Raw genomic sequence first — 12638 nt, forward strand, 5'->3', positions numbered from 1 at the left:
AATTTAAAAAATGGTGGCATAGTCACAGGGCTAAACACAAGGAAACAGCAATGGAGACAAAAACTGGATGGCAAGAGTCAAGTTCAATTGCCTTTATTGTAGAAACCAATGGTTGACATAATTTGTGTTTCAGCCCCTAAGGCCTGCATCAGGAGTCCAAATGCTAGGTGTTTTCACATATTAATAGTGTCAAAATTAAAATTGAATCTTTCTAAAATGAATTCTTCTGAAATGAAAATAATTATTTTGAATTCCGGCATGTCCACAGTACCGCTCAGTAATGCTTGCATAGTCATAGTGCCCAGGTGGGGAGCCCACTCACTTTGGGTCAAGGCCCACCCAGCAGCGGCACACATCCATAATGAAACCGACACCCAAGCCCTATCAGTTAAGACGTCCTCTGCCTAAAGCCTGGGGCCATCTGCACATTGGCCAATTTAATTTGCTAAATAAGGTGGCCAGAGCCATACATACCACTCTGTGCAGGTCACGCAATCATGATCAAATACTGGCACCACAAATAGGGTGGTCACACGTCAAGGAAGAGTGGCTTCACAGTTCTGGTTACAGCATAATTTATTGCCTAAACCACAATCTATCAATGTTGCAAACAGATATTTTACTATCAAACATAAGAATAGCCTTACAGAATCAGATCAATGGTCCATCTAGTCCATTGAAGGAAATCACTCACTGTATGCTCCGACCGCCTCTTCCTGTACTAAAGTCGGGTCTCACCAATTAGGAGCTGCTTTGACAAGCAGCTAATGATTGGTGAGGCCCGACTTTAGTTCAGGAAAAAGCGGTCGGAGCATACCGCGAGTGATTTCCTTCACTCACCGGCGCTCCGGCTGCCCTCTCCTGTCTCCCCTGCTAAAAACCGTATTCGTGGTTTTTCAACATTTGCAGGGGTTCCTGGAACGGAACCCCCGCGAATATCAGGGGAGTACTGTATACTGATATCTTTCAAGTATTTGATCTCTATTATATCACTTCTACACTTAATTTCTTCTAGGGTATATATATTAATGTCCTCAAGTTTCTTCTCATATATCTTGTCACATACCCCATATTATTTTTATCGCTTATCTCTGGACTGCTTCAAGTCTATATCCTTAGCTGGATTCAGCCTCCAAAACTGAAAACAGTACTTCAAGTGGGGGCCCCACCAACAACTTGTATAGGGGTCATTAACTTCTCCTTTCTTCTGCTGGTTATACCTCTCTCTAAGCAGCCCAGCATCCTTCTGGCTACAGTCATCAGTGTGTCACCTAGTTTCATCACCTTGAGATATTCAAATACTAACACCCCAAGATCTCTCTCCTGAACTGTGCTTATCAGTTCCTCACCCCCTATCTTGTATGTCTCCTTATTTCTATCTATACCCCAAGTGCATTACTCTGAACTTCTTCACATTAAATTTTAGCTATCTGATCTTAGTCCATTCTTCTAATTTCTGTAGATCCCTTCACATGCTTTCTACTCTCTCTGTAATGTCCACTCTTGTTTGATATGCTTGCATCATCTGCAAAAAGACGAACCTTTCCTTCTAATCTTTCGGCAGAGTCGCTCACAATTACTGTATATACTCAAATATAAACCGAGATTTGGGGGACAAAAAAATGGCCCAAAAATGGGGCTCTCAGTTTATATTCGGATCAGCGCTGACCCACCCCCCTCCTGAACCTGTTGCAGGCCTTTGCTGGGTCTGCTATGAGACCTGGTGGTCCAGCGGTGGCCGGGACAGGAGGGATCCCTCTCACCTCCTGCCCCAGCCCATTCCAAAAATTTTTACCTCCCTTCTGCTTCCCCCACATATCTTTAGTATCCCTGGTGGACCAGCGGTGAGTCGTGGCAGGAGCGACCTTTGTTCACTCCTGCCCGTGCAGAGCCATTAGCTAACTGGCTGCTGTTACCTCATCACTAGGTCTCATGGCAGGCCCCATGGAAGCCTGCAAGTCCTTGGGAGGAGAGGGAACAGGGTACAGAACCTAACCTGGCAGGGCGGGAGTAGGGCTGGGTGCAGAGACTGGCAGGGCGAGGGAGGGAATGAGTGAGGGGGCTGGATTCAGAGAGGCGAGGGAGGGGGGAACAGGGTGTAATGTCTGGCAGGGCAAGGCAAGAAACTGCACTTGAATATTAAACACCCCCCCCCCCCCCGGTTTATATTTTTTTGGGGGGAAGGTTACCTTGGTTTATATTTGAATATATACAGTAAATAGAAATTGGTCCCAGTACCGATCCCTGAGGCACTCCATTCGCATGCCTTTCTTCCAAATAAACTCCATTATCACCCTCTGTTGTCTATCAATCAACCAGTTTGCAATCCAGTTCACCATCTTGGGTCCTAACTTCAGCCTATTCAGCTTATTGAGGATCCTCCTATGAGGAACTTTATCAACGGCTTTGCTGAACTCCAAGTCTATTGCATCTAGTGTGTGTCCTATATCCAGTTCCCTGGGCACATGGACAAATAATCAAATCAGATTCATTTAGGACTCCTGACCACCAAGGCTGACACCACCCCATGCATGAACTGAGAATGCATGGTGCACTGCTGACTTCATCAGTGTGCAAGTGGATCGGGACTTCTGGCAGACTAGACTTTAACTTACAGAGTTTGAGGATCCCTGCCCGCCACTCAATATATTAATTTTTAACTCAGAGGAGTGGGGGAGAGGGAATGCATGGACCCACCCAGAAATTCACTTCTGTCTACACTACTGGGAAAAATATGTCAATTCTGATCACAATCTAAGAATCATCATCTTAGGGCTAAGAACATGAAAGGAAAGAAGGTAGGAAAAGGCAAAAAAGAAAAACAATTCCTTTCTCCTCCAAAAAGTAAATAAAAACCTAAAATAATATATACAAAAACAAAAACAACAAAAAGGAAGAGGAAGAGGACTATAATATTTGTCTGCTAGCAACTAAAAATTCTGGCAGATACCTAAACTTCCCTAAAAAATTTTCAATACCTTTGGAGTGCCCTTAAAAATAAAAAAAATTGTGAATAATCACCCTACTGCTACAACCACATGAAAAAAAATACAAACCATGCCATTTCCAAAGGCACAATGGTAGTAAACTAGTTGTGGAATCAGTAAGATCTTTGTAATGAAAGGCTACCTTTTACTATTTGTTTATACACTCACCTGACAGTTTCCTCCTCCTCCTCTTCTGGTTTTTCTGGTTCATTTTCATCTGCCAAAAAAAGTACAAATTTAGACCTTTTGTACTAGAATGCTGGAGAAGAGAAATGTACTGTTTAAAAATTAAGCTTAACATAATGCATGCACAAAAAAATACAAAAAGCATGTTGGTGTGCCAAAACACAACAAAAAAGAAAATGTAAAGAATAAAAAAACAAAAAAATATCGTTTTAAAACACTAATATATTCATTTAGCTAAAAAAAACAAACAAGCCTGTTTAAAGATCTACTCTCTTTAGACAATTAATGTCCCTTCCTCAAACATCAAAAGGACACCCTATTACTAAACAATCCTAAAACCCCATATCTTTAAATGTGTTACCCTTGAAAATGCCATCAATTCAATACCCAACTATTCATTTGATTGCTTTGACTAAAGCAGAAATGTTGAAAATAACAATTTAAACTCACACACTTATTAACAACCAAAAATTAGCTGGGACTTGAAATAAGAGTTGAAATAAATGCATAGAGTATTAGTGATGTATTTCAGAACTGCACTGCCAAAAAATGATCAAATTAATGTTTCAATTCCTCTCTTATTAAAACAGGTTTTAAGCATATTTTCCAAATAAACATTTTACAATGGAAAAAAATTGCACAAATTGCAAAATATAGTTTACAACAATCCTAACCAAATGTTATTTTCAATTTATTAGTGTATTACATATAATTCGCAAGCATAAAGAACAAAAATTACCTTACAGACATTATTGTATTTATCAATAAGGCCACACATCACACAAATCTACATGGGTTACAATAAAACATACATAACAAAACAAAACATCTAAATAAAATATATTCAACCAATGATCGTACAGCCTCAGTGAAAAGTTTTCTGAAACAGGTAAGTTTTCAAATTTCTTCTAAACTGAAAAAGTGAAAACATTTGTCAAAGAAACAAAGGAAGATCATTCCATAAACAGGCCTGGTAGCTAAAATCATCCTAGAATGATCATGTTCAAGCAACAACTTGTTAAATTGTAGGAACATCAAACCACTGGCATTCAGATCACAAGGACTTTGCTGGGAGATAAGCCTACAAAAATTAGAAATAACAGCAGACATGTTGCAATGCCCTAAAAACCAGCAATAAAATCTTAAAATTGAATTCTCTAAATAATAGGAAGACAATCTAACTCCATTAGTAGTGGTAAAAAACAAAAGGAATTGATCCCAAAATATCCACAAAGAAGAAAATCCAGAGAAAACAAAAAAACCTCTGTGGAGTGACGGTGTTCCTAAATGGACTTTATTTGAAAGTATCAAAGTTCCAAAGGTACACTAAAATCATCCACATAAAATAATTCCATCCACATAAAAGTAAATCATCCACATAAAAGCCTTAAAGGACCTAGTCCGCTAGGGATACAGGACCCAACACGGTCCGCGTTTCGACAAAAAGTCTTCTTCAGGGGTCCCTGGGGGTCCTATAAAGTGAGCACGTGGGAAACAATTGTGTGGTGAGCCGGAAGTGAGACACTGCTTGCATTTGCAATGGAAGCAGTGTCTCACTTCCGGCTCACCACACAATTGTTTCCCACGTACTCACCTTTATAGGACCCCCAGGGACCCCTGAAGAAGACTTTTTGTCGAAACGCAGACCTTGTTGGGTCCTGTATCCCTAGTGAACTAGGTCCTTTAAGGCTCTTATGTGGATGGAATTATTTTATGTGGATGATTTTAGTGTACCTTTGGAACTTTGATACTTTCAAATAAAGTCCATTTAGGAACACCGTCACTCCACAGAGTTTTTTTGGTTTTCTCTCCATTAGTAGTGGTAACACATGCACTGTTCTTAGCAAACTGACTATCACTTGAACTGTTGAATTTTGGACCACTTGCAGCGCTCTCAAAGATGATAAAGGAATAGCAGGTGATGATTCATGCCAATCATGGCAAACTGAATTCAATGTATTAAATTTGACACCTCGTACCAATTGTCATAATTACTGCACAAATGTAGACTAACAACGTATTAATTAAAAATAAAAGTATGTTTAACAAAACGTGCATAGATGGAATGAGCTTCAGTGCTTTTACCGCCGGCTTTGTAAAAGGGACCCTTTATTACTTACAAGGTTAAGTTTAAAAAAAAATTAAAAGTCTATGAGGATTAGATAGACAACCGTGAGTTTGTTGTTTTTTGTGTCATAAATCGAAATTGCTCAGGGGTTGGATCCCCCCCTCCCCCTACATGCACTACACGAACTGTGTTTTGATAAGTGTATCTTCACTTCCTAACATTGAATAATAATACAAAGTGCCATTTATTCAGCGGAGATCTTTCACTTGCGGCCCTGTCAACTACTAATCGGTGTTGAGTTATTATTACACCGTAAGTATGGGGAGGAAGAAGTCCATTCGGGTCCTGAAAAGCCGGCAGATCAGAGCTATCTCTTCTTACTAGCAGGCCGCAGCCTCACTCTGGGCCGGGTGGACTGAAAGTTAATGATTTTTTTGAGCACACGGACTCGCTCTCTGTTTCTTCTTTGCAGCAAAACTAACGGATTCAATGTTACTGGGAATGCAGTACCGCCGGCCCCATGTGCTAAAGCAGGCGGCGGGATGCATGGCCTCGGAGCCGGGTCAGCCCAGGCCGTGGCAGAACTAAAGCTAAGTAAAGAGACGCCAGAACTCTCGTACCGCCATAAAGCCACTCCTCTTCTTCATCCCCGCCGGTCGTCATCTTCTCCGGTGTCTCCTCAGTGGACATTCTTGTAGACACACAGGAACAAAACGACGAGGCGGGAATACTGAAGGCCTCCACGCACAGAGAAGGGACCAGCCACGTCCAGTAGTACGCAGGCGCAAAGCGACGGAGTATGCGCAAGGATAGTATCAGCAGCTCTCGCTACCTGTATGTCTCTCTCAGGCAGAGGAACGTGTATAACGTCATCTCTGTGCGCCTCTCGGTATTGAAGCGTCCAAGTGGAAGCGCGGCGGCGTGTAATGTGGATGCTGTCAGAAGACTGTTGCTGGTTTTTCTGCGGAGCTATAAGTGGACTGTCACTGTGATAGTCCCTTTTCCTGCCTTTCATTTGTGTGGGGCATAGCGATGGCACATCTTTCATCTTTTTGCCAACACATCTGGGACCCAGTATTCAAAAAGTGTAAACGCGCACTAGTTTTCTTGGACCCAGAGTGTGCTGAGAGCCTGCATTGGGTTGGCGGTGCACGGCAATTGCTGGACGCTGGGGCCCTCAATGTAAAGGAGTTTTCCAGCTTTGAGTCGGGAGGCGCCAATCAGCCCAAGGCAGTGTTCGTGGTGAGTTCTCTGTTAAAAGGACGGACAGTAGAAATCATCCGGGACATAATCAGACTCAGTGCTTTCCAGTACTGCACTGTGTTTACCGCGCTGCCACACTGGCTGCACTTATGGGTTAATAATGTCAACTCTGAGGTGGAGGAGAACCTCATTTTTCAGCAGTTCGAGGAAAAATTGTGTGAGTGGATGGGTAACATGAATTACACAGCCGAAGTCATGTACGCCCCGGTGCTGTTCGCCCCTCTCGCACCCCACCTGTGTGTAACTCCCGCTCTTGCATCTCTTTTCCCCTTGGGATCTAGGGACCTTAACCAAATCAACAATTCCAGGTCTGAGAAGAAAAAGTTTGCTAGTTTGAGTGACGTGGACTTTACGTCCTTACCTGTCAAGTTGCAAATTCAGATCAAGTTGTTGATTAGTGGCTTGAACCATCTTTTTGAATACCTAGATATGAGAGAAGAGTGTTTTGCAGTGGGATCCTTTAGTAAGATTATTGCTGGAGACTTAGTAAATTGCCCTCATGCAAAAAATAGGAGAAAAACTGCACAAAATAAAGCTTCACTAGTGTTCATAGACAGAACTTTGGATCTTACAGGTAAGCAGCTATCATTACTCATATCTAAATAATGCAAAGAATAAAGAACATAGCTTTTATGATAGTTGATTTTCAGGTATGTGCATAGCATGGCTTATTTACACATGCCATTTACATAGTACAGCTTTAGGCCCACTAATGTGAATTTACACTATTGTTCTGTGACAGAATCTTGGTACAGTACTCGCATGCCATTATAGAATAGGTGTTCTTTGCACATCATTGGGGTGCCTGACTGGTGGCACCCTGTTATAGAATTGGCCCTGCTGTGTGTTGAGATCATACACATTGAACATGGATTATATACATAGATATTTGTTATTAAAAAAAATGACCAAAACCAGGGGTTTTGGTTTCAGCCAAATTCAAAGCCAAAACAATTGGCCATCTTCCCCAGGCTTACCTTAGGAGCCCTAGTCACTCCTTCTCATGTGAGCTCCAATCTCAAAATAACTGCTGGGAACTCCAACAGACTGCCGTGGGAGGACAAGGCAGCCATTTTGAATGTGGAGCCAGCATGGGAAGGGCCTACAGATGATGTGAGGATAGTGCTTTTGATCACAGTGGGAGATAGAGAATAGACTAACAACTTATTAATTTGGTTGCTTTTGGTTGGGGTGGGTAATTTTAGCTGAAAATATAGTGGCAGTTTAGGTTGAAACTGAATTTTGGTTGACCTCTAATCTGTTAGTATGCTGCTAAAAGCAAGAGTAGGGGGGTGTCATATTTTTTCTGTACCTATCTTGCTGATTATATTAGTGCATCAAGCAGCCAAATAGATTGTACACTCCTTCGGTCAGGAATTTATTTTACCTGGATATAAATGCAAATTTCTGTAGTACCTTGGTTTAGGTGAATCTTTAAAAAATATTAACATGCCTAAATGCATATGACCAAATACATATGTTGAGTTGCAAAGTTCATGCTTGAATGAAGCAATCACTGGAAACAGAGGTCATACTATGTTGCAAGTTTGTAAAGTAGGCACCTAAACATTTTTAAAAGAAAATAATCTCATTATACATTTGTTTTATTTGATCCCAGAAAGCAAGAAGGTAACTGGCCCACAAATGATAAACTGGTGGAGAGAGCATACCAAAACAAGAGAATGGTCAAAAAAGAAGTTTTAAAAGTACAAAAGGCATGTATTATAGCAACAGCTTGGGAGGTGGGGGTTAAGAACAGTGCCTTCCTTGGTCAAAGTTCACCCTATCCAGGGCTGCCTCAGGAGAAATTTTGTAGTGCTATAAGACCACATGCCAGCGGAATAAGAAGACTATAGAACATAGATATTCAATAAAACATTATATACAAGGAAAACTATTGGTAGACCATTTATTAGAGAAGAGACATTCTTTTGAAGACTACACGTTCTGTCTTAGCATAACCAAGATCTTCATGGAGAGGTGGAAATATGGATAAACTGCTTCTGAAGTCAGAACAAAGATTTGTTTTTTAATTTAATACTGTCACACCTTTATAGACATATTAACTTGATTTTAGAGACGGTGATTCCGTTATCTCATGAAACGGTAATCTGTGGGTCATTATTATCCCTTAATCCACCAATAGATAAACATAAGAACAGACTGTTGGGTATTATGACTGGGGTAGCAATCCAAATGATCCCAAAAAATTGGAAAAATTTTAATCGTTTTTTATGTTTTGGTGGCACTCATTATGTTTAGTTTATAGATACGAAAAAATGATATTTATGCAAGGAGGTAATAAATGGTTTAAAAGGGTATGGGGTCCATTGGCTAACTTTATTGATACTACTTGAACGATATTTCCCTTTACTTCTGATTAGAATTTATACATCCAGGGAGGGGGGAGGGAGGGAGATATTATATTGGGATTGTTTTCTTGATTATATGGAAATAGGAGGGGTGTGTGTGAAAATATTATTTATATATTTTATTGAAAGTTGTAAGTGCTATTTTTTTATATATTCTGTAATATATTCATGTATACGCTATTTTAAGTTTCAAAATGAATAAAGGATTATAAAAAAAAAAATACTGTCACACTTTGTGGTCTAAATCAGGAACTTGATTCATCTGTATTTTTAGGACAGTTGAGTGATTTCACAGTTTTATGCCTGGCACCTTTTTATTATCTGAGATAACATTACTACTTTTGTATGTATTTATTTGATCATATTTATTTAACAGTTACAATCATGATCTATATCTTTCAAATGTAATTCATAGGATAGATTGTGAAATTTTTCAATATTTGCATTCAGGTGGACCTCATGAAAAATAATAAGGGCACTTCACTTATATTTATTTTTTATCATTAATCCTCCCCCCCACCCTTTACAAAACCAAGCACGTATTTTTGCACTGGCCACGGCAGTTAAAGCTCCGACGCTCATAGAATTCCTATGAGCTTCGGCACTCTTACTGCCACGGCTGGCACTATAAACCATGGTATGGTTTTGGAAAAAGGTGGGGTAAACAAGTATTATTTTTGTTTGTGTTTTGCCCCCATAGGCATAGAGGCAGATTGCTTGATTGTAGTTAGCATTGCCTGTGCCTTTAAAAAAGAAGACTGTGCCCTTGAACTGTAAATGTATGTAATCCTGTAATACTGTAATAGAGTCCTTCAGAGCACATATTACAGCTCCTTGTGGTTTATGGGACTTTTCTTATTGCTGGGGTGCTCACCAAGCATGCTGAGCTAGTACCCCCCCCCCCCCCATCCCTTTCCCTCAGAGCTTAAGAACATAAGAACATAAGCAGTGCCTCCACCGGGTCAGACCATAGGTCCATCCTGCCCGGCAGTCCGCTCCCGCGGCGGCCCGAACAGGTCACGGCCTGTCTGAGTCACCAGAAGGGGCCCCCTTGCCACCTTGGTTTCCCATTGAGTTCTATCTTCCCATCGAAGTCCTAACCCTCCGGTCTTGCACATGCACGACCAGAGCAGGCCGCGACCCCTGGTTAGCTTTCTATACCTGTGTTACATCTCAGCACCTCTCTCAGTATCCCACGATCCCCCTATCCCTCAGGAATCCGTCCAATCCCTGTTTGAATCCTTGTACCGTACTCTGCCTGATCACTTCCTCCGGTAGCGCATTCCAAGTGTCCACGACCCTTTGGGTGAAAAAAAACTTCCTTGCATTTGTTCTGAACCTATCTCCCTTCAGTTTCTCCGAATGCCCCCTCGTGCCTGTTGACCCCTTCAGCCTGAAGAATCTGTCCCTATCCACCCTCTCTATGCCCCTCATGATCTTGAAGGTCTCTATCATATCTCCCCTGAGCCTCCTTTTTTCCAGAGAGAAGAGCCCCAGTCTATCCAACCTCTCGGCGTACGGGCAGTGTTCCAGCCCTCTTACCAGCTTCGTTGCTCTCCTTTGGACTCTCTCAAGTACCGCCATGTCCTTCTTGAGGTACGGCGACCAATATTGAACACAGTATTCCAGATGTGGACGCACCATCGCTCGATACAATGGCATGATGACTTCCCGCGTCCTGGTTGTTATGCCCCTCTTTATGATGCCCAGCATTCTGTTGGCTTTTTTCGAGGCTGCTGCGCACTGTGCAGATGGCTTCAGTGATGCATCCACCAGCACACCCAAGTCTCTCTCAAGACTGCTGTCTCCCAACATTGCCCCCCCCAATTTGTAGTTGAACAACGGGTTCTTTTTCCCTATATGCATGACCTTGCATTTTTCCACGTTAAAGCTCATTTGCCATTTGTTTGCCCAGTCTTCCAGCTTGTCCAGGTCCCTTTGCAGGTCCTCACACTCCTCCCTGGACCTAACTCTGCCGCACAGTTTGGTATCGTCTGCAAATTTTATAACCTCGCACTTTGCCTCCTTTTCCAGGAGGAGAAGCTGCTCTGATATAGCTGTGGATGCTTTCAAGACCAATATAATTCCTCAAGTCTTTTCCCCCTAGCTGCTGTATCTTATTCCTCATTGTGTACCACAGTATTACCACTCAATATGTGCTGTACTTTACATGTACTCAACTTTATTCCTGAGCTTAGGGAGCACTGGTTGAGAGCAGACTGGTAGCAGAAGCTACATTTCTTTCCAAGCAACTGAACTGAAGTCATTTTCTCCTTGTTTTGAGTTACTGTATTAAAGAAGAATTGGTTAAGAACTGAGTCTATTCTGGTAGTGATATATGCTTACAGTACTAGGTTTAAACTGCCTGATAATTCCCCTAGGGAGAGATCAGAAGTTTGTTTCCTGGAGCATTCTTGTTGGTTAGAATTTCAATCACAAGCCATATGCATCATTGGAACATGGCAGTCATCCACTGGAAACCAGAAAAAAAAAAAACACCAAGGGCCTCGGTGAAAAGGAGACAAGTCTTTATTGACCCAACAAGAGCCGTATTATAGCACACAGCGCCTGCATCAGGAGTCGACCAAAACTTTTTTTTTTCAATGAATCAAACCAGAAAATGTAGTATTATGAAACAAACATGATCCTTATACTTTTGCCACATGCGTGTTATAACACGCCAGTGTTTTCTCAGCCAATCTTAAGCATCAAAGCAGACTGTGAATCTAGGTCCCCTGGTTTAATTCCCACCTCAGCTTTCCCCCCCCCCCACCCCCTTGTGAGCCCTCCAGAAACAGACCTATATCCATACCTACTGTACCTAAATATTTATGACACCTGCAAGTCTGAAGGCTATTCAAATTGTATACAGCCAGGCTCCTCATTTAAAATAACAGTTGTAGGGGGATATGAGTCTGGGTGCCCTGGTTTACAGCCATTTTCCATTTCTATTTCTAAACCACAAATAATTTTCATTTCATTGTGGTGTACAAAAGAGTAAAGAGGCTGTATAATAACAGTGATTTACAAAATTTGTGAAAGACAAGATTCTAGTAATATAAAATTACCAGCTTTTCATTTACCCATAAATCTAACAAAAATAAATTATTTCAATAACTTTCTAAATTGTAGATATGAAGAGGACAGCACTGCTCCTCTGCTTGGCAAGGAATTTCATGTGACCATTGTATAAAAATGCTTCCAGAGAGACATCCTTGTCCTTAGATTTTTGGCATTCATAATTTGGACATTTCAGTTTGTAAAACAAATGATAATTTGTTTGCACCTTCTCACATATTTTCAAATAGGAAACCCTAATGCATATCCTGTTTGAAAATGGTTGCGAGAGAGAATTTTTTCATACTTTATGAACAGGATGTCCCAATTCTGACTTGAATGTCATATCAAAGATGCCCCCTTAGCATTTTTTGTTAGAAATGTTTGCATTTCTGAAGTTGTAAATGCTCATAGGTATTGAATGAGCATCAGAGCATTTAGCTCGCCAACCAGTGCTAAAATGCTCTACCGCTGCTTGATAAAAATGGGCCTAACTCATGCAAAAATTTTCAGCTGGATCTCTATTGGTTCGAACAACCATAAATAGAAGAGAGCAGAACGAGCCTAGTTTTCAAAACCCACTTTAATGGCAACCAATAGTGCAGCACATGCACAGGAAAGTAAGTCAATCATAAAAACATCTGATAGATCATGGACTTCACATGTAATGTGTTTTTGCTAAACCACCTGCATTAGGAGTCCTAG

The 12638-nt window shown here is 41.2% G+C and overlaps 2 protein-coding genes across 7 annotated transcripts in view; one reads left to right on the top strand and one right to left on the bottom strand.

Moving 5' to 3' along the window:
* The window catches only part of FIP1L1 (factor interacting with PAPOLA and CPSF1), a 342276-nt gene extending 336194 nt beyond the window's left edge, over positions 1-6082 (bottom strand). For all 5 annotated transcript variants that reach the window (XM_033945458.1, XM_033945476.1, XM_033945465.1 and 2 more), the window contains exons 1-2: positions 5862-6082; positions 3156-3204 (exon numbers count right to left, since the gene is read on the bottom strand). In XM_033945458.1, the coding sequence (XP_033801349.1) occupies positions 3156-3204; positions 5862-5931 (119 nt within the window). In that variant the 5' untranslated portion in view covers positions 5932-6082. The remainder of the gene's footprint in view (positions 1-3155; positions 3205-5861) is intronic.
* Positions 6083-6086: 4 nt separating this feature from the next.
* The window catches only part of SCFD2 (sec1 family domain containing 2), a 622955-nt gene continuing 616403 nt past the window's right edge, over positions 6087-12638 (top strand). The window contains exon 1 of one of the 2 annotated variants that reach the window (XM_033945427.1): positions 6087-7078. In XM_033945427.1, coding sequence (XP_033801318.1) covers positions 6274-7078 — 805 coding nt within the window. In that variant the 5' untranslated portion in view covers positions 6087-6273. The remainder of the gene's footprint in view (positions 7079-12638) is intronic. The other variant, XM_033945418.1, reaches the window with a different exon arrangement.

Source organism: Geotrypetes seraphini, chromosome 1, assembly GCF_902459505.1.
Source record: "Geotrypetes seraphini chromosome 1, aGeoSer1.1, whole genome shotgun sequence".
NCBI lineage: Eukaryota > Metazoa > Chordata > Amphibia > Gymnophiona > Dermophiidae > Geotrypetes > Geotrypetes seraphini.